The sequence below is a fragment of the Notothenia coriiceps genome, unplaced genomic scaffold (genome assembly GCF_000735185.1).
Source record: "Notothenia coriiceps isolate Sejong01 unplaced genomic scaffold, NC01 NC01_scaffold00001841, whole genome shotgun sequence".
Classification (NCBI taxonomy): domain Eukaryota; kingdom Metazoa; phylum Chordata; class Actinopteri; order Perciformes; family Nototheniidae; genus Notothenia; species Notothenia coriiceps.
Window position 1 is genome coordinate 19,778 of NW_011334542.1, and position 24,226 is coordinate 44,003.

At 41.7% G+C, this 24,226-nt stretch overlaps 1 protein-coding gene across 1 annotated transcript in view; it reads right to left on the reverse strand.

Annotated features, from left to right (window-relative positions):
- The window catches only part of LOC104964065 (latrophilin-3-like), a gene marked incomplete at its 3' end in the record, with an annotated part of 57,793 nt that overhangs the window by 18,579 nt on the left and 14,988 nt on the right, over nucleotides 1–24,226 (reverse strand). Inside the window, exons 2-6 of the mRNA XM_010792789.1 lie at nucleotides 22,891–23,000; nucleotides 15,942–15,956; nucleotides 14,039–14,827; nucleotides 2,576–3,010; nucleotides 1,448–1,551 (exon numbers count right to left, since the gene is read on the reverse strand). Of these exons, the coding sequence (XP_010791091.1) occupies nucleotides 1,448–1,551; nucleotides 2,576–3,010; nucleotides 14,039–14,827; nucleotides 15,942–15,956; nucleotides 22,891–23,000 (1,453 nt within the window). The remainder of the gene's footprint in view (nucleotides 1–1,447; nucleotides 1,552–2,575; nucleotides 3,011–14,038; nucleotides 14,828–15,941; nucleotides 15,957–22,890; nucleotides 23,001–24,226) is intronic.

The window sequence follows — 24,226 nt, forward strand, 5'->3', positions numbered from 1 at the left end:
AGGGTACAGAGAAAGAAAGTTAAAATGAAAAGAGGAGAGATGAAGCGCAGCGAGGTGAAGGAAAGAAGGAGTGAGGGAAGTACATTTAGATGAATGGGGAAGATGAGAAGAAGAAAGGGGTGGGGGTGCAATAGGGCAAGAGAAGGTCAGTGTTGTTTCCAGCAACTGATAACTGTTAAAAAAATATTTAAGAATAATTCAGAGACATTTCCCATATTTAGCACTTCTGCTGAAATGCTGATTTCACAGAGAGTATTTCTCCTTGTTTTGTCCTATAAAGAAAACCCTCATAGCAGAGGTGTCCACACTTTTTTCACCGAGGGCCACATACAGAACAATATGCGAAGGGCTGGGCCACTCACTAGGGGTGAGGTATAAAGACTCATAAATTCAGTTATAAGTCAGCAATGATACTTGAAAATGCCTTAAGAAAAAAACAGCCTACTTCACAGCTCTCCATAGGGCTTCATTTATTTTGTTACAAAAAGTGTTCAGCTCATCCCTTAAAACAGAAGCCTCAGATTGCTCATAATACGGGGAAACATGGCTTTTTTCTTATAAACCTTTTAATTTAAATGGGGCAAAGCCTGCGAGCTAGTACAGACAGTCAACTCGAGCATTTATGCTGCATTCATATATAACGCCTCTTGCCACTCTACAACCAACCAAACGGAGTCTCCTTAATTGCCGCTCTATTTAACCTGCCTCTCTCTATGCATTGCTTGCTGCTGCTATTGCTGCAGCTACTTCCACGTCGCTGCTTGCCTGCCCCACCACCACCCCAGCTTCCACCTGTAGGCTCGGGGTTAGTTATTTAATCATCACTCATCGTGCTATGTATATCTGTGGAGTGATGAGGCCCGAGCCTAGACGCCAAACTCAACTATAATGCTACTTCTAATAAACATGTTAAAGAACACGTGAGTTGTCTGACTGAACTGAATTTATTTGATAAGTGGGCTTGTTAAAACATGAATACTACTGTGCAATATATTTGTACATATATATATATTTAGGAAGTACAATATAAGACAAGCCCAAGTTTCATTTGTGGGTCATATTCCATTATACTTTTTGAATTTGCTGAGGGCCCTGCCTTATAGACTTGTGGCCCATTTGAGAACATCTACAAGCATCTCGAAGAACAAAGTAATGTTCTCCCATGCAAAAGGAATGCTTTCTATGTAAATTAACCTATTACGATGCATGATAGCCTATTATGATGAAAGCACAGTGTGAATCTCCATACCCCTACAGCTAAATGAACGCTCTTAGATCTCAAAAACAAGTCAGGGTTAACAGCTGAAGATGGAAACATGGCTGCAACCTTCCCCTGTAGTCAGTGTGTCTTCATGTGTGAGAAATTGCTCAAGGACCATATCCATAACATATAACCTTAGGAGGGCTCGGTGGGAGCTATTGGGGCCAGCAGCGCGGGCTGACTTACTTTCTGCATAATGTGGTTGACCCAGGGCGACGTGCAGTTGCTGAGGTCAGGCCCTTTGGGATCCCAGTAGCCCAAATGGGCCATGCACACGTACGTGGCCACGCCTGTAAAACAAGCAAAAACAAACAGGGTAAGACAGAGCTGACATTCACCAGGAGACACGAAGATTCTTGAGATGCTTTGGGTTCACTAAAGCAGTGTGTATCTGCAGGGTGTGTGTGTGTCTGTGTGTGGATGGATGCAAGGAGGATTGAAGAATCACCATTGTCATGTTGGCTAATAGATTGAAATAGGAGAACTTCTTCTACGGAAGTGTTTGTGTGTTGTGAGAAACTTCTCTGCTGAAATACATGTTCAATTGTATATGTTGTAATGTATACGTCTTACTTTTAAGACAGCCCATATTCCACCTTTAGACCCATTTCATCTAAATGCTCTCAAGTACTCTGTCTCTGCCAAAACCAATACAATGCAGAAATGGGTGATCAAGGATTGACCATTGCTGTAGAAAATGTTTTTCCTCCCTGTCAGATATTACCTCTTGTTGGTGTGTCCATTGCATACAACCATTTGTCTATTCATTTTCATTTCAAATATAAGATCGACAGATTACTTTCAATGAACACAATTGAATGATTGTTATAAGTTATGTTTTTTGTTAACACTTTGATCCCATTTTGTCGTCTTTAAATGTGGTCTTACATTTGTGTTGACTTGACTACATTTGTTTATTGGAGGTAGTAGCTTGTTACTTTACAGGGTAAGGTTTCACGTGCAAGCACACATGCAGCTCATAAAGTGTGATGCTCTCTATGAATAACAGGCCAGCAGAATGTGGAGTATATAGACCAGCTACAGCATTTATATACTTTTTTACAGGTTGAGACTAAGATCATAAAAGATGCTGTTCTGCTGCTTTGACTTTTCTAATGGTGGTTATGCTGTTACTTAGGAAAAGGATACAAATATGTTTCCACCTTTGCAAATGAAACATGTTTACACTCATAGGAAGAGTTTGCAAAGAAGACAATGGACAAACCTTTAGGACATACTCCTGCCAACCATCTACTAACATCCTAACATGTTAATTCAGCTATACATCCTACTCTCTGCCTTGCAGCCTCTTACCCAGGGTTCCTACAGGGCAGGGCTGCTTGGCTTTCTGGCCTTGCTGCGTCCGGGGCCATGATATCTCGGCTGTCAGCCTTGGACTGCAGAAGTCTTGTGGAGGCAGGGGAGCAGGCTGAGGGGCCGCTGGGGGGACCTGCGCCGGGGGAGAGCGCCCTCCTTTCTGGTTGGTGTCGGGAATCTGGTTGGTGTCGGATGCTGAACCACCGGCGGGAACCGGGATTGGCTGACGAACCGTGGTGGTGGTCCTCCAGCGCTGGCCAGGGGAGATGGTGAGGAGAGGCCGGGGGGTGGTGAAGTAGGGAGGAGAACGAGTGGTGGTGGTGCGGCTGGTTGATGAAGAGGAGGAACCTCCGCCTACAACTGGACCCCCTCCGCCTCCGCCTCCTCCTCCTCCTCCTCGGTTTGGAGGCATAATGGGAGGTGGGCGATAGTCTGAAGAGAAAGAGAGAGAGTTTAAACTAACATGACATCACCTTGGCTATTGAACAAAGAGCCAGGACCCAATATGTATTGTGCAGATTTGTAGGTCCCAACACAACTGGAGTCTGGATGTTTTTATGAGCACCTTGTGCGAGGACATGATTTCAAAATGTATTAGATGCTAAAGTAAAAACAACCGAGTTAAAAGAACTGTGATCAAGCAAACTATCTGTGTCAGCTCAACATGTTGTGATTAGTGCCCTGCAAGCGTAAATAGTATTAAAATAACTGACACAAACACATTTGCAGGCACTCATTTAGACAGCACTAAATAGCTGTGACAGGGAGTAGCTCGTGTTTCTGATGACTTCCCTATGTTAGTGTTTCATTCCTCATCATTGTCGCAATATGCCAGATTTCTGTGGGGTCTTTTTTCTTACTTCCAAGTTCAGAATGTATTTTCAAAAAACAATTTGTGTGCAAACTGGATATGACATATTGTATGAATGCAAAACTAACAATTGGTTTGTCCTGAAAATGTGTGCAAGGTTACCAGTGTTTCCTATGGGACTGGTTTTTTAACGTTTTCATGCATGATTAATAACACAATGACATCACGCAGGGCAGAAAGGTCACTTAGATGCATATGACACACTCTTTTATTGTCAATATTTCATTGTAAAAATACTAAATTATTCAGACTGACCCGGTTCAGGGGACAGAAATAAAGAATAGATGGATTAGGGGGCCATGAAGAGAGGAATAGAGCATGTGCAGTGTTAACGTCCTCTTGTTAAAATACTTCACCAGGGTATCTCACTTCATCTGCTTCCCTCCTGTGGCTTTCAACTGCACATGCTACAAATCAATATTGAAGGAATCGAAAGTTGAGTAGAGGGAAATAATTATTTAAAGCTTTCTGTCACTTTCCCTTTGAATCATTTTTTTCGGTCTCCAATCATTTGGAAGTCATTATGTGTAATATTGAATTCAGTTGGGGCCCATTTTAATAGCCACTTTTTTGCTTGGAAACATTCTTTAACAAAGCAGGGAATAGCTTTGTCCCTCACTGTGAACACTTTAATTATCCAGCTGAGATTGCTTTAAATTATGTTAGGATAAACGATCTCCAAGAATATTTTGGGGAATTTGTTATCAAAGAAGTACATACATCCTGTGTATGTCCGAACCTGCAGAGCTTCCACATCAAGTGAATATTATAATAACCCTACATTTTATTTTAGACTTTATTTTTGACTTCGTATTCCTATTTAAAAACCCATAACATGTGGATTGCCTGAAGTACGGATACAGGCAACAAGCAAACAGAAAAACAGACAGACGCCCTAGATCACAAAGCAGCTTAAAGCTGAATTGTCACAGTGTCATGTAATGTCACCTTGACAAGATACATTTTGGATTTATAGAATGGACATATTTTCTACACACTGTAAGAACAGGGACGACTGAACCTGGTTGAACTCTCCTAAAAATATTTTCCCCACCATCTCCATGCCGACCAGAAAATATCAACAAGATTTATTTTTATTCTGAAAAGTGTGAAGTATACCAACATCATGCTACATGATTTCTGGGTGATGGGGTCCTCTGGGTGTTCAAGCTATCATTTGCTGCCAGGTGGGGTAGCGAAAGTGTGAAGTTGCCTTGCGTGACTTTCCTCAAGTCTGCCATGATGTTAACATTCTTGATTATATGATTTTCTGCACAAATGGAAAGCACAGGCGCTTGTGTTTCTCTGTCTAAGGGGTTGGTGTGCCTAAGGCCATAATATGTACTACATGCGGGTCCCTGACATTGAAGGGTTATAGAATTTGTCGTCTCAATGAGGCCGTGTGATTTGCACAGGAAAGGACTGTGATACTACAGGCTGTATTTGTTACTGCTATGTTGTTGTTTTCTTAGTCTACTGCATATTGACTGCCTAATTTGGGGATGTGCTGGGCACAAAATTAGTTGACTGCAGTGTTTTTGGAAAACGTTCTCATTTTGTGATGCTTTTTTGTTCGTTTGGGGATGAAAATAATGTGTCAATGTGTGGAGAATTAAGACGTGTGGGTTTTAGTAAAGAGTGGCTGTGTTTATATTATTTACTGTGAGCCGAAGTCGATTTTGCAGTTTAATCAAAGCGCAGTACCTCTCTCTGTTTCCCTCTGTCTCTCTCTGTCTCCCTCTCCCTGCCTGTCTGTCTGTCTGATTGACTGACAGCCATGAAACATCCCGCTCCTCCTGTACGTTCTGTTCTCTTCCTCCACAACTCAATGGAGTGTTTCCGTACCTAAACTGTGCTGCTCCTCATTCCTGAATCACTGCCGCCCTGCTTCATGCATTCTCCACGGAACATTGCCATCAATCATGCGTAGCGGCAGTGGCCTAGGGACTAGCTGTCAATCTGTGTGTGTGTACACTTATGAAGCGGAGAGTGAGTCGGTGTGTGTGTGTGTGTGTGTGTGTGTGTGTGTGTGTGTGTGTGTGTGTGTGTGTGTGTGTGTGTGTGTGTGTGTGTGTGTATCTGCACTCAAACGGGAAGCTCCATTAGGGCCTCTGCCACAACAATAGAAGAGTAATGGTGTGTGTGTGTGTGTGTGTGTGTGTGTGTGTGTGTGTGTGTGTGTGTGTTGTGTGTGTGTGTGTGTGTGTGTGTGTGTGTGTGTGTGTGTGTGTGTGTGTGTGTGTGTGTGTGTGTGTGTGTGTGTGTGTGTGTGTGTGTGTGTGTGTGTGTGAGGTTGATGTCTGCTGTCATTTACAGTAAATACAGAGCAGGAGACACAGGGGCGGGCAGCTTGAGGTGAGGTAACAAATGCAAGCATCACAGGCATCGGGCCACACCACCTCACACACCATGAAGCTCCATCCCTTCTCCTTCCTCCGCTGTCTCCTAGACATTTACCGTCTGATTGGATGACTCACACATACATTTATTTCGCCTTTTTGCCACACTTTTATTCAACCCATTTTAATTTCTAGATTTCTCAGCACTCTCTTTCAAGTGTGCTCGCCCGTGTCTTTACTCTGTCCTCCTTGCTTGTTATTTTCACGGCATTAAGATGGGTTGGGGGGAGGTCTTGCAATGTGATGAATTCATCACTGGCATGACTGAAGATGCTGTGGATGCTGTAGGGAACTACCGGAATATGACATAACTGCCTTATGAAACATTTATAGAGAAAAAAGGCTAGAGGTTGTACTCATGGGGACTGATGTATCTCACCGCGTTTAAGCTTAGGAAGCCTTGACTAAATGCGCCGTGACAACTTCAGGATGTCAGCTAACCTAAACGTTGTGCGCTTCGTTGGGGCAGATGTCAAAAGAACAAGCATGTGACAGAACCAAAATACAGTTACAAATTCAGTTAAGATGTGTTCCTATAAATGGCGGATCTGCCCATGCCTGACACATTTTGACAGTAGAAAAGCTCAGTTATGATAATACACTGCCTCTGCATTTCATTTCAGGTTACCCTGCGCTAAAGGATGAATCCTCTTGCAGCATTAACTATTATGTTAAGCACTGGGCAAGCAATATTACGTAGGTCTATGCAAAATAGATTAAGCATTATTATACACAGATGACATTTAGGTGATTTGATGCTGGAAATGCAATCATTGAATAAATGACTTTAAGTATATTAACCATCTTTTTAAATGTTTTAATAAAGGGATTCTGTTTTGGAGGTTTAACTGTGTGTACATGTAAGATCAGATAATGTTTTATTAACTAAATAATAAATAAAAAAACATTTCTTAAACTGTGGTCAACAAAGTATTTACATTTTTTTTGGAAGAACTCATTTTTAACAGTAATCCTGACAAATAAAACACTTTATGGACTTGCTAAGTTAGGAGTGTGATACAACTGAATGGACTTTAATGGTTATGATTAATGGACACTGTGTTGAGATTGATTTGTCCTCGGCCATTTACAAGGTCAAGAGTCAGCCTTCTGTTTTTTTATTTTTTGCTGCCATGGAATCAAGTCCTTTTTCAAAAGTGCTCAGTCAAAAAAAGCCAGTTTGAACTTCTACTCTTCCATAATGAATGGCCAACTCCATATGGTGGGGTAAATTGTTTGGTGCAGATTGAAAGCTCTGGAATAATTGGAGAGATATTTTATTCTGGTCTATGTGCTATTCTGTTTGTTTTCCTGACCTGTAGTAAGCCCAGGGGAAGGTGAGACAATGGCAGGCTGGCTGTACAATTGTTCCTGGAGTTGTCTATCTGTCACCACACTGGAGGGGCCATAGAGATGCTGTCAGTCACCCTGGGATGCTGTGGCACATGATCATCTGACATGCAGACAGATGTGTGCATGTGTGTTTTTGTGTGACTGTGTGTGGCGATGTTTTTCTGTGTGGGTGCGACTGCCTGTCTCTGCCTCTGCGTTGGTGCCGAGAATGCTCTTGTTGACTTCTCACTCGGTAAACAGAGGGATCGTGAATCCACAACACAAAAGGTAGACGGCAGAGAGGAGAGGGAAAAATGAACTTCCTCTGGCAAGTTTCCCACAACATCAGAGAAGTGGCAGACGGCGTGTGAGAGAGGGGGGGGGATGCTGAAGCTAAGAGAAAAGGGATTTAAATTAAGACAGAAGTTTCAGAGAACTGAGAAGTGTCTATAACACTCATATGGGCTTCTTAATATGCAAGATGATTAGTTTCTTAGAGTTTCCTTCAAAGTTACTGCCTCCACAAACACACCATAATCTGACTGAAGGGCACAAAGCTTTCTAGGCAGTGGTAGAAGCACAGACATTGAATAAGGCTGCGTACTGCGATAACTCACTGCCCCTATGGCTGAAGAGCACACACACAGACGTACACACACTCCCCTGTACACTTAACTTTTCACTGAGTTGTACGCGAAGCAACACACACAAATGCATGCAGATACACACTTGAGCAGAAATGTGCTATACACACACTCGTACGCACACAGAGCTTGCGGCGGGTGGCTCGAGCCCCCTGATAAGACAGAATGGAGCACTTCAAAGCAGCGATACTTGGAGATAGAAAACAACCTCAACTAATAGAGCCTCCCTCAAAATGGCTGCCAGGCACCACCACGTTCCACAGCTAATGCTTCCACATACAGACACATCCCTGCTCAGCCCTGTTGGATTACCAGTTGCCTAATCATGTCTTCCCTCCGCTGAGGTCAGAGACACCTGAAGCAAATTTGCCAATTACATGCTTTTGACTTAATCAGGGGAAGTTCCCTTGTTCAAAGCAAAAAGCTAAGGGTTCAGGACATTTTCTTCTGTTTTTTTTTGTTTAATAATGGAGGCTATCATCAGCATATTCCTATAAATTCCAGACTCTCCTCACCATTGATACACATATATTGAATTTATTTCCATTTTGTAAGGACAACGGGTATGAATATAGGCGTTGAGCTCAGTCCTACTGCGTTAGAATGAGGGCTGTAGCCTCCAGCAAATGACCCTGTGGCTATTTAAGATTTTTGCTCCATATAATTGATCAGCCTGGTTCATGATTTGAACATTTAAGATTGTATCCACTTTAATCCCCACCTTGTACTATTTTTATAATTTAAAAAATGAAATCCAAGTAGAGCCATGATGACAGGCTCTGCTCTCTGCTCTCTCCTGTATTTACTTCCCATGGGGCTGTGGGTTCCCCTTCCACCCTGTCGTCCTGGCTCGGCCTGCTTCATTTGGCATGTGATTTTTGGCAGAAGAAAAGTGTTGCGGGGCCAAATGCACGCAGAGGGCCTGGCTGGGGCAATGCAATCGATAAGGACACACTGCAGGCAAGGAACAGGTGCACAAGATTCTCTGAAACAGGGTTCACTCTGCTCAGACGGCTGTGTCGTAACCCATTTGGGAATGAAGGGGAAAAGCAGGGAGAGAGGAGACAGAGGGGAAAAGACAAAGAAGGGAGAGGGGGGGAAGTGAAGGAGGGAGTGTAGAATAAGGTGTGAAACTGTGAAAGCACTAGTATGTTGTCATACCTTGCTAGCATACTGGTGTACAAGATTGTGTTCTTCTTTAAAGGTTTGTTTTATTTTGGAAATTAGATCCAGTATTAAATCTTCAGATTCTAGGATTAACCACTTCCGGGTAGTTTTTTTACATGTTCCTTTTTTGGAATACCATACTATACTACTCTGACCTAACATTTTGTATTAAAAGCTTTATACTTCATTTAAGATAATAAATAAACCTTCCTTTATTTTGACACCATCTCAGGTGGCATGAACAGTTACTTTAAGGACAATACGCACACATAAATACACAACTGTGTGTCTCAAGCCAGAAATGTGCCGAGGGTTGAACTAATCAGTGATCTGGTGAAAGAGGGTCTCCACTTGAGCCATTAACTCTTGTTATTCTCTCCACTTCAGCTTGTTTCCAACATTTCCTGCACTGCTGCTTAGCCATGTCGCTTGATTGCAATCTGGTGCCAAGGAAGGCAAAAAAGGGAGAGGAGTGGAGAGGTTGGGGTTGGGGAGGGTGGTGTAAATAAGTGAAGAGGGGTGAAGACAATAGAAACGCCATGCTTGACTTCCTTAGGAAATGGAACTCTGTGATTCCAGCCATTAAGAGTTCAAAGGTGAACCTTTACATTTCCGTAAACTGACAAGTGGCAAATAGAGGTCATCTCTTTATAACTCTGTATTTAGATTAGAATAGGATGCCAGCGTTTGATTACTCTCTAATTAAGATTGAGGATATCACTTTAGACACTTTAAGTATTTGACTGGCGTAAGCAATGAGCTAGATTAATTGAGTTTTTATTTGTAGTTAAATAGATGTCTGAGTTACATTTTTGACTTTTTCAAAACTGTCAACAGTAATATAATGCTCCAAATTGCAATCACCCTCTAAAATAAGGTCAGATGAAAATATTGTTTTAATTAAAATTAGTGATAGTAAGCTATCCAACTGTCATGTTTGAGTTATTTTTTCAATACTGTTGTTTTGTAGGGCATAATTGGGAGGTTGAGCTGTACAGTGGGAGGGGTTATTGTGGGTGACTTTCAGCGATAGAACTTAAGCAACACGCCCTTTCGAAGTTGTTTGGATAACGCTGTAGTACTTATCAAAAACAATGATGTTAACAAGTTGTAAAACCGATTTTGTCACTTTCTGATACATTTATTTTACATAGTCTTTTAAAAATACCTTCAGGGTTGTTCAGGAAACTTTTCATAGTTATGTACCTTTCCACTTGTGCCAAAGTGTAAAGGTGCTGGTTTACGATACAATATGCAATCAGATTGTCTCAATGGATCATAAGAGCTTAAGTAGATCATCACTTAAATTCTAGGAGCAGGACATATATAGTAAGAACTGGGGCAGCAGAATAACATACGGAGAAAGATACAAGATGGAAAAGGCAGCATGCGCCATTGGAAATTTGTTTAGTTTTATCCCTGTTTGGCCGTTTCTTGCCGAAGATGCAGATAACATGAATAATTGTGCGACTTTGTTGGGAAAACTTTCTAAAGTGTGGAAAGGCAGACTGGAGGTGATAAATTATTCAAATCTTTCATCGGAGCCATGCCGCTTGCGTAGGGCAAGCCTCTATAATATGCATGTAAGAAGACATGATGAAACAATTCTATAAACAGTAGAGAGTGAGAGAGTGTTTGGGGAGTGTGGGGCGTGAGGAAAGGGTGATGCAGAGACAAGCGACTTTGACTATGACTACACAGCAATCACGCAATAGGCCTATAATATATACATCTGAAGACATTACATGAAAAAAATTTGTGCGATGTTGGAAAGGGTTGGGCGCAGAAAAGGAGGGCTGATTAGGTAGGAGATAAGGAAGACGGAGAAAAAATAAAGTGGAAAACACACAGTTAAAGACAGATGTACGGAAAGGGGAATTTTGAGATTCCTGCCATTGTGAGTGTATGAGTTTGTGTGAGGGATGGGAAAAGAAAGAAAGAATAGGTATTTAAAAGACGGGGGGATAAATAATGGGTATTCAAAAGAAAGGCGAGAAAGAATGGTTGTATAAAAAAGATAAAAAGTAAGTACAAACGGACACCGGAGACAATAAATGCAGAGAGGCAGCCGGCTTTCTTCTCAAGTGCCAAGGGAGAAAAATATATGCATTTCAAAAAGAACATTTTCTGCTTCATGGTGTGATGGAATTCATGGGAGTAAACCTGTATAGTTTCGGTTGACCTAGGGTAAACTACACTGAAGATCTTTTATTTATTTTCCTGGAATGTTTAAAATCTCGCTTAAAGCCAACCGTATGTGTTATAGAGGGCTGGGCTAGACTTTCAATACAGGGGTCAATTTGATTGAGTACCTTTATACTTTGAAGCAAATATAAACCTTTTTTCAAGACTTTCTTTTACAAAAGCCCCTTTTTTCAAACTCAGCAGTTTACATTGTGTTTTAGCACAAGCCCCAACACTGAACACACCTAACATTAATGTTACATATTGTAAAATGAATGATTTAAATGAAGATATAACTGATTATAATTGCAATTATACAAATTGCCAAGTACAAACAGAGCAAATGCTTCAGAATGACCTCTTTTGAAGCGTCCAGTTAGCTGCCTTTGTTCGCCAGTTGGGCCGACAGAACACAGTAATTGGTGCTCCTGCGTTGTACCCCAATTGCACTCAGTCCTCAGTGGCCTACTTTAGCCTATTTCCTGTCTCATTTTATATCTTTAAGGAAGTCCATATGAGCCGAAACAAAAACAGTGTAAGCATTACGCTACATTGGTTATAAGTGGAAACCCTCAGAATGGCCCCTTTCCTTTGCCTGTTTCCTGAATTAAGTAAGGAAAAAAACACCAGGGCTGAAACATGGAAGGTTGACCCTACAGTATATGCACACTATATATTGAAAATCATGGACAAATCTAGAATGAATGAAGAGCAAAATATAGCGTCTGCTCTGCATACAATAACAAAATCAAACTCGAATGAATCGACTTAGCTGCCTAGTTTTCTGAAGAATGAGTAAATCATGCAGTTAAGGTAGTTAATTTATTCCTTGTCTTTATTGAGTGAGGGAGCAGAGCGAGGAGGGGAGTAAAGGAGCGGGGAGGAATTGATTGTATGTATTTATCTCCCGCTGGTCAGCAGTCTGGCTTGTTGCTGTGCACTGGAGGTCATTCTCCACATTGAATCCTCATTGATCTCCTCTTTAGAGCCTCCTGAGACACCCAGAGCTCCATTATGAGAGTGATCAGACTCTCTAGCATGCACCAATAAACACGTATGCACACTCATGAATAGAGAAACACAAACTCATAGCCTAAGTACATTAACGCGTAAGAACACAGGCCTGCACATCATTATGCACGCATAAACACACACACACTTTTACAGCCAGGCCTCCCTTCACACACGCACACTAATCGGTAGAAACCAAGTTTCGCGCTGCCTCTCTATAATTCCTTGTACTGCGCCTCCTAACTGCGTGTAAGAGCATGCATTAATTCAGACATCATTTAATAAGACACGCCAGCCAGACTGCCTTGACCACTCCATAGAAAGGTGCTGAAAGGCAATTACACTGGCAAATAGCCCTTCAGGCTCCAGGGGCCTAAGCCCTTCCATCCAGAGGAAGGAGGGAGGGGTGGGTGGGCTCTAACCTCTCACCAGAATTGAAAACAGAGTCACTTTGGGTTACACAGTATTCCTTTCAGACGGACGCAGCGATACTAGCAGTGGTTGATCTACAGTAAATGAGCCGACCTTCAAATTGGATTCATGACCTCTCCGACCTGGGCTGAAAATGGGTCAGACCCTGTACATCTCGGATAAATAGGCATATCTATCAATTTCATGAGTTTTTCACCAAACTCACCTTCAAACCGCACTTGCACAGATTTACTGATTCACATATGACCGTCCCAGGGTGGTGCTCAAAGGATTTGAAAGCTACACTTTAGGCAGGAATGATTGATTTTTGTTTGGCCTCTTGGCAGTGTAAACACAACATTGACACAACACCTCATGAAATCACTGCAGGAAACACTCACCTTTTAGCTCTGTTTTGGTCTCTATCAACCCCTTAGGGAAATGTTTGCAGCCAAACCATCTTCTATGTTTAACAGCTTGTCACTTACATTTGACATTTGGTTATCAAAGCATTTTGTTAAAAACAGATGACTGCTATTGTTGTATTTTGTTTAAGTATTAATATGTATTCAACTACATTTGCAAATTGTGGTATGCCTAGCTGTGACAACCAGGGATGAACCTTTGACTCAAAAGAGGTCAACAGTCAATACATATGTGAAACTTCAAGCACAGGTTTAAGTTTCTTTAGAATGTCATTATAAATGGATGAACTGAAAGTGGCACTGTTCCTCCTTCCTCCACACACTCCTGGCTTCATTCTTGGGGAAGGCCTTATGATTTGTTATGCAGCGGGGGAAACTAAAGAGAAGGCTGACAAGTGATACTGTACAGTAAAAGGCAAAATAACATAATACAGTATATAAGGCTCATAACTTTAGAGATATTCCGCTAAGGTGCAGATAAAAGAAACCATTGTGAATTATTCTTTATCTGACAAAAGTAGAAACATTTACACAAATGGCAACTAGCTCTCAGAGTGTTCTCAAGTTTGGTTTTAGTTTAGTTTATTTTGTATTTTATCTTTTAATTCTAAAAACTTGCAGACACAAGGGGTGGAGTAGTGGGAGACAATCATAATTGAGAACACAGATGGTGCTTTTCCTTTTTCTTCCTTTTGTAAGTCTTTTCTCAAAATTAATTATTAGAGAAAGATTAGTGGCTGTAACCATTCCTTATGCCACAACAGAAAGTAATTCATCATCATGGATATTAAAAGGAATGAATATTAAAAGCATTGCAAACATGCCAAGGTATTTCATGTGAAGATTTAGCAAATCACATCACAGCCTGTCTAATGAATATTGTTGGGAAAAGTGCTTAGACCGACTTCTTTGTTCTTGGTATTATGCATGGTACTAAGTTGAAAAAATACATTAAGAACGGAAGAATGAGAAGTCAGAGTTGGAGAGAGAAGAATTGGGTGTAAAGTGGGACCTACCATTGTTGCCGAAGTCCAGCGAGTACTTGACCACGTGGTAGTTATTCCACACGTACAGCAGGTTGTCTCTCGGGTTGTAATCCACTGCGGCGATGTACTGGTAGGAATTGGGGAATGGTATGTTGACCGTCATCTCCTTGCTCTTATCAGTGTTGTACATGTAGTCGATTTTGTTTCCAGTCCCTTCATTGTCGTCATCTTCGTAGACCGTTTTGACCACGTACAGGACTCCGCAGATCATGAACGCATTGGAGGCGGAGCGTTTGTCATACGTTGAGTCCCAGGAACCTTCGATACGCAGGGTGTAGGGGTTGAGCTGGCTCACCACGATTCGCCCGTTGTTCTGCTCTGTTGCATAGATCACCCACAGCCCGTTCTCGTCCACTGCTAGGTCAATGTCCGACTTTCCCCCCCAGCGGTATGGTGAGGTGTCGTGGTAGTTGGCATTGGCAATGATGGCCTCACCACTCTTGATGCGAGTGCGCAGGTCAAACTTTACAATGTTGCGTGTGCGCTCCTTGTTGAAGAACAGAGCACCGTCATAGACTACAAAACCAGTCCCGTCCACACGGTGTGGGAGTTTGTAGGTGGTGGTGGGACGTCCTGCTATGAAGTCCTCCTTTGACGAGTACTCTGTCAGTGTGTCAGTGCGGTATGGGGTCCAGGGCATGTAGTAGATCTTGTCTGAGGCCTGCAGTGGGTCTTTGCACCACGCACCGGACTGGTGATCTGATTCGAAGAGATGTTCACTCTGGTACACTCCTCGCAGAATGCCAGGGCAGAGAAATACTGAGGAAAGAATGATAGCAATTTCAACTCTGTAAAATGTCAACTATTCCGTCTAGTTTTTATGACAGTGTTTGTGAAATGTTTGCCTCTTTTCATAAATGTTAAATAGTGCTGTAACTCAACCTTAACCACAACTGACTGACGATGACATGATAGGATGTGTTGTGATTAGATTTTTTCGTCACTGTCATTCTCAAGAACAGCAACAGCATGTCTCCTATTCAACAGATAATACCCTGCTCTCACAACTACAAGAAGAGGAGAAAATAGCACATTTTGTTCTACCACCAGCCCTCCCAACCCCCACCCCCTTTCCTGCTATTCCCACTTCTTCCTCCCTCCCCGGCTCCTCATTAGTCTCATAGCTCTTTCTTCCTTTCCCTCCCTTTCTATCTTTGTCATGAACGCCCAACTGTAGAGCAGAACACGTCTTTTATCGCCTGCTGTTTCTCCAATTGTTACAATAATTCATTCCCCACTCTGTGCTTAGTATTCCCATCTTTGAATTCTGGGGTCATGTTTTATGAGTGATGTGGGAGATGTGGGAGATGTAGTAAATTCTGGGAAGCCAGTGCGACCGGAGTCTTAGGGACCTTTGTAATTTAACTGGAATGTTGTCACATACACATACATGGCAGATACTCTCACAGACGGGCCAGATGTGCCCTGTGGTTTTCCCATTCTTCCAAATAACAATCTCAGATCCCACAGAAAGGGCTGGGAATATTGATTGGATTTCCATTGGCTGTTCAAAGCACTGGCACAATTTTCATATCACGGGGAAGCATTTGAAATATTAAATGTCAATGTAATTTTCTGTATATTGGTTGCTCATAAAAACATGCTCTCCCCATGGAGAGCTTGCTAAGTGACATTTTCTACGTGCTAGCATGAAATAATATGGGTCTAGAGAGTGTCTAATGAGAACCAGTGTTTCTGAATTGCCTCTATACACTGAGATCAAGCTGTCTTAAAATAGCAGCAGTGACTTTGAAAGAGATGTCGCTCTGCCGTTAGCTACAAAACGTTTCAGGCACCGACATCAAAAAGTGACACCCAACCCCTCATTTTGAGTGCATGTGTGAATGTGGGAGTGCTTGCTTTACAGACTTACCTTTTTGTTCAACTTCTGCATGAGCCACAGGGAAAAGAGTTGAAGAAAAGAGAAAGTGGGAGGGAAATAGGGGACAGAGACAAGAGACAAAAATAGATTAATGATGCAATAATAAGGAAATCATGATAATACAATCTCAGATCTTCATAACCATTCTCATATTTCATCCTAACCTTGTGAGAGTGCCAGGATGCTCTCCATGTGTGATTGGTAATAACATTACGTAAGCGTCTGAAGAGACCACACTGCAATGGGGAAGCTATCTGACAGTAATGCATCTTGCATATGCCTCCCACACACACACACACACACACACACACCACTATGGGGAAACAGACACACATGCCATGAAGGCACAGAGAAAGGAAGAGGGATACGGCAGAGCCAAACTCACACAGATTTATACATGGTACTTAATGCAGGACAAAATACAGGGATGCAAAACGACCTGAGATAATAAGCTCTTTAATGTATGCTTATAGCAACAGAGCAATGAAACCCAGAACATTGATTTGATAACTAGGTTTGCATTTCAGTGGACCTGCCAAAACTGCCACTGACGCACAGTAACGCTTATTTGTATGTCACCTACTCTGTGCCACTCTGTGTTTGAGTGTACAATCATCTGTGTGTGGAAATGTGAGTATACTGAATGCAGCGGTTTGCTTCTATCCATACACCAATTCCCTGTCTACTATTTTCAAAGTGTTATCCTTAGAGCTTCGAACGGAGGATGGTTCATTTCGCCCTGCAATGAAATGTGCACACTTGCTCGAAGCCTCTTAAACATATGAATTCCATTCCACCTTGCTCTCAGGGGGACTGAGTGGAATGTGAACATGGCAGAAACCTAATCCTGGAGGCAGTGCCCTTGTGTCTTTCGAGACTTTAGAGACCTGCCGAATGGAACTGGTCCCAGGAGAGGAGAGGAGAGGAGAGGAGAGGAGAGGAGAAGAGAGGAGAGGAGAGGAGCATAGTCTTCAAAGGGAAAAAAAACATTTGGAAGGACTTCCGGATGGGACATGTTTATATATAGCACAAATGCACAACATATTGCACTGCATAAATTATTGAACACTTTACAGCCAAAACTCATCACCAACCGAAAGATATACAGAAACATACAGAAACATGCAGGATACACACACACACACACACACACACACACACACACACACACACACACACACACACACACACACACACACACACACACACACAAGCTACCATTAAATCCTAGGCTCATGAAAAATGCATGATAACTGGTGTGGCTTAGCACAACTCCCGATAAATAAGCAATCTCAGGAAGGAGATCGTGTTAAACCTAAAACAAGTGTGTGTATATGTGTTTGTGTGAGTCTGTGCCATTACTAGTGGAGATATAAAATGGTTCACCACAAGGAAGTGGTTTTCTTGTGAGGAAAAACTGTGAAAGAAAGCAGATAGTGTGTCTGTGCTGAGTAGGATGTGTGCGATGGGACGACAGATATTGATGTACCAAACGCACACACATACTGTATTTAAACAATACAAAGAGACACTGTGTGGTTGCCACAATGGGGATTAATGACACAGAACAACAAGGCCTTCGGATCACCTGAGTGTCTTATACAACCTCCCAGACTCAAAGGAAAACACGCAGAGTTCAAGGTTGACAGCGACTAATAGATTTCAAATGAAAAAGTGTGGCGATAACAAGTACAGCAAATGGCACACAAAATGTCAAACAAATGTCATTCAATTTATATCGCCGCCTGTTGTTTCACCAGATTAGTGGACGCCCCCGTCTGTGACCTCGGTGCAAGATTCTTTTTTTTTAGGCATCTCTAGTTTTAATGTCCATGACAAGGGTAAGAAATGAAAGTTTTACACAAATCGCAGTCATTCATCTTTCAGTGGGCAGGCTTTTACAGAGTGAATGTAGTGTAGGTGGATGACGCGTTTGTTGAAAGGCTTTTTCAAGGTTAGCTCAAGCGTGCGAGGTGTAAAAGATCAGAGGTGTTTTGCTAATTTAGCCTAGAGAGTGCGCAAGACTGCACAACATGTCCTTGTTTCCCAGAACACATAAATACCAGAGCATCATTTCTCAAAGTATCTCTTAGTGTAATTCATAATTGAATTCTGCAGTGGTGAGGCATGTTATCTATTCAGTATCTTCGACTGATCGCTTGTAAAAACACTAAGACTAGACAATTTAATAGTGAGCTTCAAAATAATTATGTTGAATTATTTCCAGTAAAGCTTTGAATGATTATTAGAAAAACAATAGCAGCACAATAACACTTACATAAATGCTTTGTTAGTGAAAGTGTGTCGCCTGTTTAGTTTCAGTTTAATAAATACAAAAATGAATATTCATCAACGTATCTTCTATTTTTTTTGTAACTTTAATCAAATGACAAGCTCTGTGCCGTGGATACTTTCTCTTGCTTTTTTTCAGGCTCTCTCTTTCCATTTCTATTTCTCATACACACACTCGCACAGAAGCAGTGTTAACCTGACTGTGGTACAGTGTAAAGATAATTTGCATTTTTATTGAAAGCATACGGTTTATTAAAGAGGTATTCATCTAGGAGGAAAGAGTGTGTGGACTCATGAGTGTGTGTAATATGTGCGTTTGTGTGCGTGTTCCTGCAGACGACTGGCGACAGCAGCCTCACCACTACTATCTCTGATCTCCAATCAGCTCAGCCGGCTAAAACCCAAGGTCATTTGTGGACACGGACAGTTTTCTTCTTCCTCTCTCCATTATTCTCATCGTTTACTCTGTCCTCTCATCCTCACCTGCTGGCATTCTCCATCGTCCTTTCACGCTGTGCTTTTCTCCTCGTTCATTCTCTGTGTATTGTCCTCTGTATTGTCCTCTGTATTTCCACCACTTCCCGCAACCCTAACCCTGTCCACCTCACCGCTGTGTCTTTTTATCAGTTAATTCATTCATTCTGTTCCTCGTCTGCTGGCCTCGTCTAACCTATTTCCCTCTATCTCTGTTTCAGCTGTCGCTCCCGCTCTCTCGTACGCTCGCTCACCCTCCGTCTCTTTGGTTCCTTTCCATCTTTCCCTCGCTCTCCCCGGGAAACACACAATTGCCCGTGTACGCCAAACACACACGCAAACAAGGACACATACATTATAATGTACATTCACATACGTTGAGACATGCACACACACATGGACATAACGTAGAGCAATCTTATTAATGACAACACACACACACACACACACACACACACACGGATCTTTTCATGTTATCATGATGAAGTTATTCCAAGGGTCCAATCTGACAGAAGTCTTTAATTGGCCAGACAAGAAGGTGATTTTATCTTTTAATTAGCTCTCCTACTGAGCCACGTCTATTGTCTAAAATAGACTGCATGGGTATTGCATAACATATCACTGGCTTTTCTGATTAATACACTAAATGTGGTAGTAGGCTAATTGCTTCATAATAACAGTTGGAGAGCCAGGGTCTGCTGCGTGGAGATGAGGACATGGATAGACAAAATCCCAGGCGTTCCAGGCTTTTTTTGAATTGTTTTATAGTGACACTACGGCACGTAGCAGTGACAATGACATGAAACGATCCAAATCATTTTCACCAATTGTGTATTTGTCGAGATTTCATGTATCCATGTGTGAGAACTGGCTTGAGAAAGTACTCTGTACAGTAGTGTGTTAATGTATGGATATTTATAGTCCGCCTGCAGTGCAATGAGCAAGTATACACAGGTGGCTAATTACTGCCAAAGCTAGCTGGCTAGTTTGGCACACGACCGCCACACACTCATACCACTGAGAGCCAGAGAGAGAAAAGCGAGAGAGCACTTGATTTTAGCTTTGGAAAGGAGCCAGAATCCTGCAGTGCGGGGAGGAGAGATGAAGAGCTTGGTAGGTAGAGCAAGCCAAAAATCCTCAAGAAAAAAACCAAGGAGGAGAGGTGGAGGGGCAACATTTCCCAGAAAACGGAACCATACACAATTTAATTACCTGTTTTACAACCCACTTTCAGATTTGTTTACAATATCTATGCGGTAGGAAACATAACCGCTCTACTTCAACGCCAGTGCTGGGGAAAAGTTCCTCTACAGCACGAGGTGGTGTCGCTTTGAAGCTCAGCTCACTTTCTTTCGGTGCAATCAGTTTCTGATTAGCAACGCCCGGCCTCAGGGGTGATGGCTCTGGGTCAGGTGTTTGCACTCAACAGGCAGCACTAGCAGTGTGTTTAATGTCAAGGGACGCCGCATCGCTGGCTTGAGTTATGGCTGTCCCGTTGATGTTGCATCCATTTGAGTGCGCTAATGCCAACCCTGTAATAATGTAAATATTATGATTTGTTAAAGTTGTTGACTGTTTAAGGGATGCGACAGTTTGAGTACACTCTCATATATTTCAGAAAACAAGCCCCGGTTATTGATCCGTCGTGATTTATGGCAACATTTTGGAGATAGATCACCGCTTAATGTCTTACAAATGTATCTTTCACAACAACGCAGCTGACAGCATTGATTTGCTATGTCACGCACGCCAGCTTGATCGCAGACGAGAGCTCAAGCATCTGCGACCTGAATATCAGCGAGCAAAGTATCTCAGTTCTAACGTTCGGACACGATTACGCCCCTTCAAAGAAAATTGATTGCATAAATATTTTAAGGATGCAATGAGAGGGCCCTGTGAGGGGTCAGGGAACAAAAAATCATAATGTATTCTCTGACATAAGAATGTGTAGTGTAAAGTCATGGTATCCAAGCACTAGTTCACCTTTTCATACATCATATTTTACTCTGCAACGTTTCTTTTTTGCTAAACACACCCACAGGAGCCAGGTAGTGTATCAGAGCGCTACCTGATCCAGCCTGAACACTTAGTCAGTACACGAAAACTGCTAATGTACTGTTAAAGGCTCTCTCTCTCTCTCTCTCTCTCTCTCTCTCTCTCTCTCTCTCTCTCTATCCTTTCCTCCAATGCTCTATCTCTCCCTTTGTCCCTCCCTCTGTTAGCTGAGCTCTCTAATGGCTTTGGTTTCAGATGCTGTCTATTTTTGCTGGGGGAAACGTTACCCTGACGGACTCATTGTTTATCAGATCAGCATGCAACTCATCTTCCTTTGCACTCAGTTGTTAATAAGATACTGTTCTTTCCAGTGATTAATCTATGACATACGGTTGCGCTGTGTTTTCAAGCTGGCGTTCAGTTAAAACAAGGATGAAGACAGAATGTGCAGACAAGTTCTAAATGAATGGAGGAAACAAGAGTTAAAACACACACTGACACACACCCTGTTTTGATGCTTGTGATGTGTGTGGCGTGCAAGTGTGTGCGCGCACTCAGAGGGGCATTAAGCAGGTATCAGGTTGTGTTTCCCTCTGCTCCAGAGAGGGCTCTGATAGTCCTATTATTTAATCTGTTGGTCATTCTAGATGCCAGGCAAGAGCCGTTTAGCCAGACATAATTGAATGCTTCAGTGTGGGAGATCACCTTGGCCGTCTATATGGAGCGTGGTGCCAAGGCTGTACACTCAGACAATGGGAGGCAAAGATTCAAGATAAGTATCTGTGATTTCTGAAACACTTTAGAAGGAATTATGCTGAAAGAACTACAGTTCACAACGTTTGTTCCAAGCTATCACACACATTTGTTATTGAAGGAAGACAGAAAAAAGTTGAATATTTGGAATCAAAACTTTCCTTTTGCACATAATTATGCTTGAGGAGAAACTTACTTAGTGGTTTATATCTTTTTGAAGAACTGACAATAACTTGTAACAGGGCACTTTACATTTCTTGAAAGACTCAGTCCACTTGTCCAACAATCTTTTTTTTTTAAGCAAAAGTAAGATTTACACAGATTACTAAATTGATTTTTGGATAACGACTTTTATTCTGTATTTAAAATCCAACTCTGTATGTTGATGACCTAAACTGCAGATATGTTTGTAATGAACAAAGAATGTCACCAGTAAGAGCTTCACTTGTATACAGAAATAGAAACAAATCCACACCCACGCTGCCTCTTGTACCATGTTTCCATGAGCTTTACAAAAAACGCCATGTACAATGTAATAGCAATAGTAGTATTTGGTTCAACCATGTTTAACAGCAGATTACTGAGCTGAAAGTACATTTGGATTCTTCCACTGAAGCACAGCAGGTCTATTATTGAATCGAGGAAGTTAGTTGTTGTTTATTTCCTACTACATTCTGTGTCTGTCCTTTTGTTAGTAATATGTCCTCTTTCATTGCATTTTAAATGAATTTTTTTGGGGCATAAAGCAATATTCATTTTTGTTTTGGCAACAACTGTGTGTGAAAAAACTAATTCAAAATGCCTTTTGTGAGAGAAAAGTAGTGAGAGCAACGACAGGGGAATCACTTTAGATTTTTCAACAAAAAGCAGACACAGAAGTCGCATTTTGGGTTTGCCTTTGGACAAATCTTCTAAGCTGGAATACAGTTTTAAAACATCAACAGCAAATGTATGTCTTTACTCCAAAAAGACCCTGAACCCTTGTGCATGTTTTATTCAATGAGCTGTAACCTACATTTTAGGGGAAAACTTTACCAGTAAAAGAAAACAAAAAGAAACGTTCACAGTTGTTGGTATATTCAGCGACCCTGTCCCAGGAATGTTTCACTCCAGTGAATACGACCTCTCAGTCTGTTATCACATGGTCAGAGGTCAAATCACCATCTGCCATCACTGGAGCCGATCCTCCTTTCTCTTCCTTCCTTTCTTGGATTTTCCAAGGGGAGAAGTGTGATCATAGTTCCCCATATAAAGTGTCTGTGGTTTTTATGAATGATTGTAAAACACTGCAGTCTTCACAATCCAACTTTTAGGAAATGGCAAACACATGTTGAGATGACATCATTTAAAAAACTAACGCACGTATGTCACTACAGAGATAAGAGGCCAAAACATGTTCAAATCATTTTACAAAAAGAGTACTTACTGTATGGGACGCACTCATATTGGACTTCCAAATATTTGTATGTGCCAGGGCAGGGGTCAGGGAAAACATCTGGCCCAGCCACCACCGCACACTGGGTACGGTTGTTGCATCTAGAAAAAAAGACGGAAAGGTTAGTTCAGATGCACAGAGATATTCTCACAAACCCTCAATAACAGGTCTGTTTTTTTAATTCCAAAGCACTCTTCAATACAGACAGATTATATATATTGAGATGTACGTATTTGTTTCCTCTCATAGTAGCACCTTGGGATTGCTGTTAGCAATGAAAGGTGCTTTATAAATCAAATGTATTATTATTATTATAGTACACTACATTCACCCTGTCACTGAGTGTGTGTGTGTGTGTGTGTGTGTGTGTGTGTGTGTGTGNATGTACGTATTTGTTTCCTCTCATAGTAGCACCTTGGGATTGCTGTTAGCAATGAAAGGTGCTTTATAAATCAAATGTATTATTATTATTATAGTACACTACATTCACCCTGTCACTGAAGGGTCGTGAGTTTAAGGACCCTTTAGATTGAAAAGAGGGCAGACAATGTGTCCTTACATGTACACCTGGAGTCGACATTACACTAATGGAATCATTGAGTACACTCATACACAAGGTGGTACAATGTGGCGACTGAAGAGCTGTGGAAAGGACACTTCTAGTGTGTGTGTGTGTGTGTGTGTGTGTGTGTGTGTGTGTGTGTGTGTGTGTGTGTGTGTGTGTGTGTGTTTGGGTGCTTGTGCAGCACTGAGAACAATAACCTATAGCTTTAAGAGTATTTTGCCCCAGACTCCAGATAATTAATTGTAATTATCAGGGGGGCCCTCTCCTCTGACTCACAAAAAGTAAGTATTCCTCACTCTTATTAGAACTGGCTATGTGAGACAGCACACTGTATTTATTATGCACCTGATTGTTGTGTTTTCATGCATGCAGGCGGCAATAAAAATGCAATCTTGATATTTATGCTCAAGTGTTTGTAATTAAACATGTTAAGGCCAAGCCTTACAACCAAAGATGATTTGTTGAGGCTTGGTTGGATTCGACATATTATCATGATAGATTGAAGAAATAGCATAAACTGTAACCTCATACTGAAGATACACTTCATCGAAACGGTGCATTCTGGTTTCAATACATTATTGTAATAAGGTGAAATGAAGAATATACCGTCTTTGAGACTAGGGACTGAAACCCATGAGGAAAAGGCCTATTTTTTAAAGTCAGATTTCTCTTCTCATCTAAATATTTTCTTTCAATTTGTACAACTGTTGTGTCTCTCCCTCTTCCCCTCTCTGTCTGCACACCTGTCAAACAGGCGACATT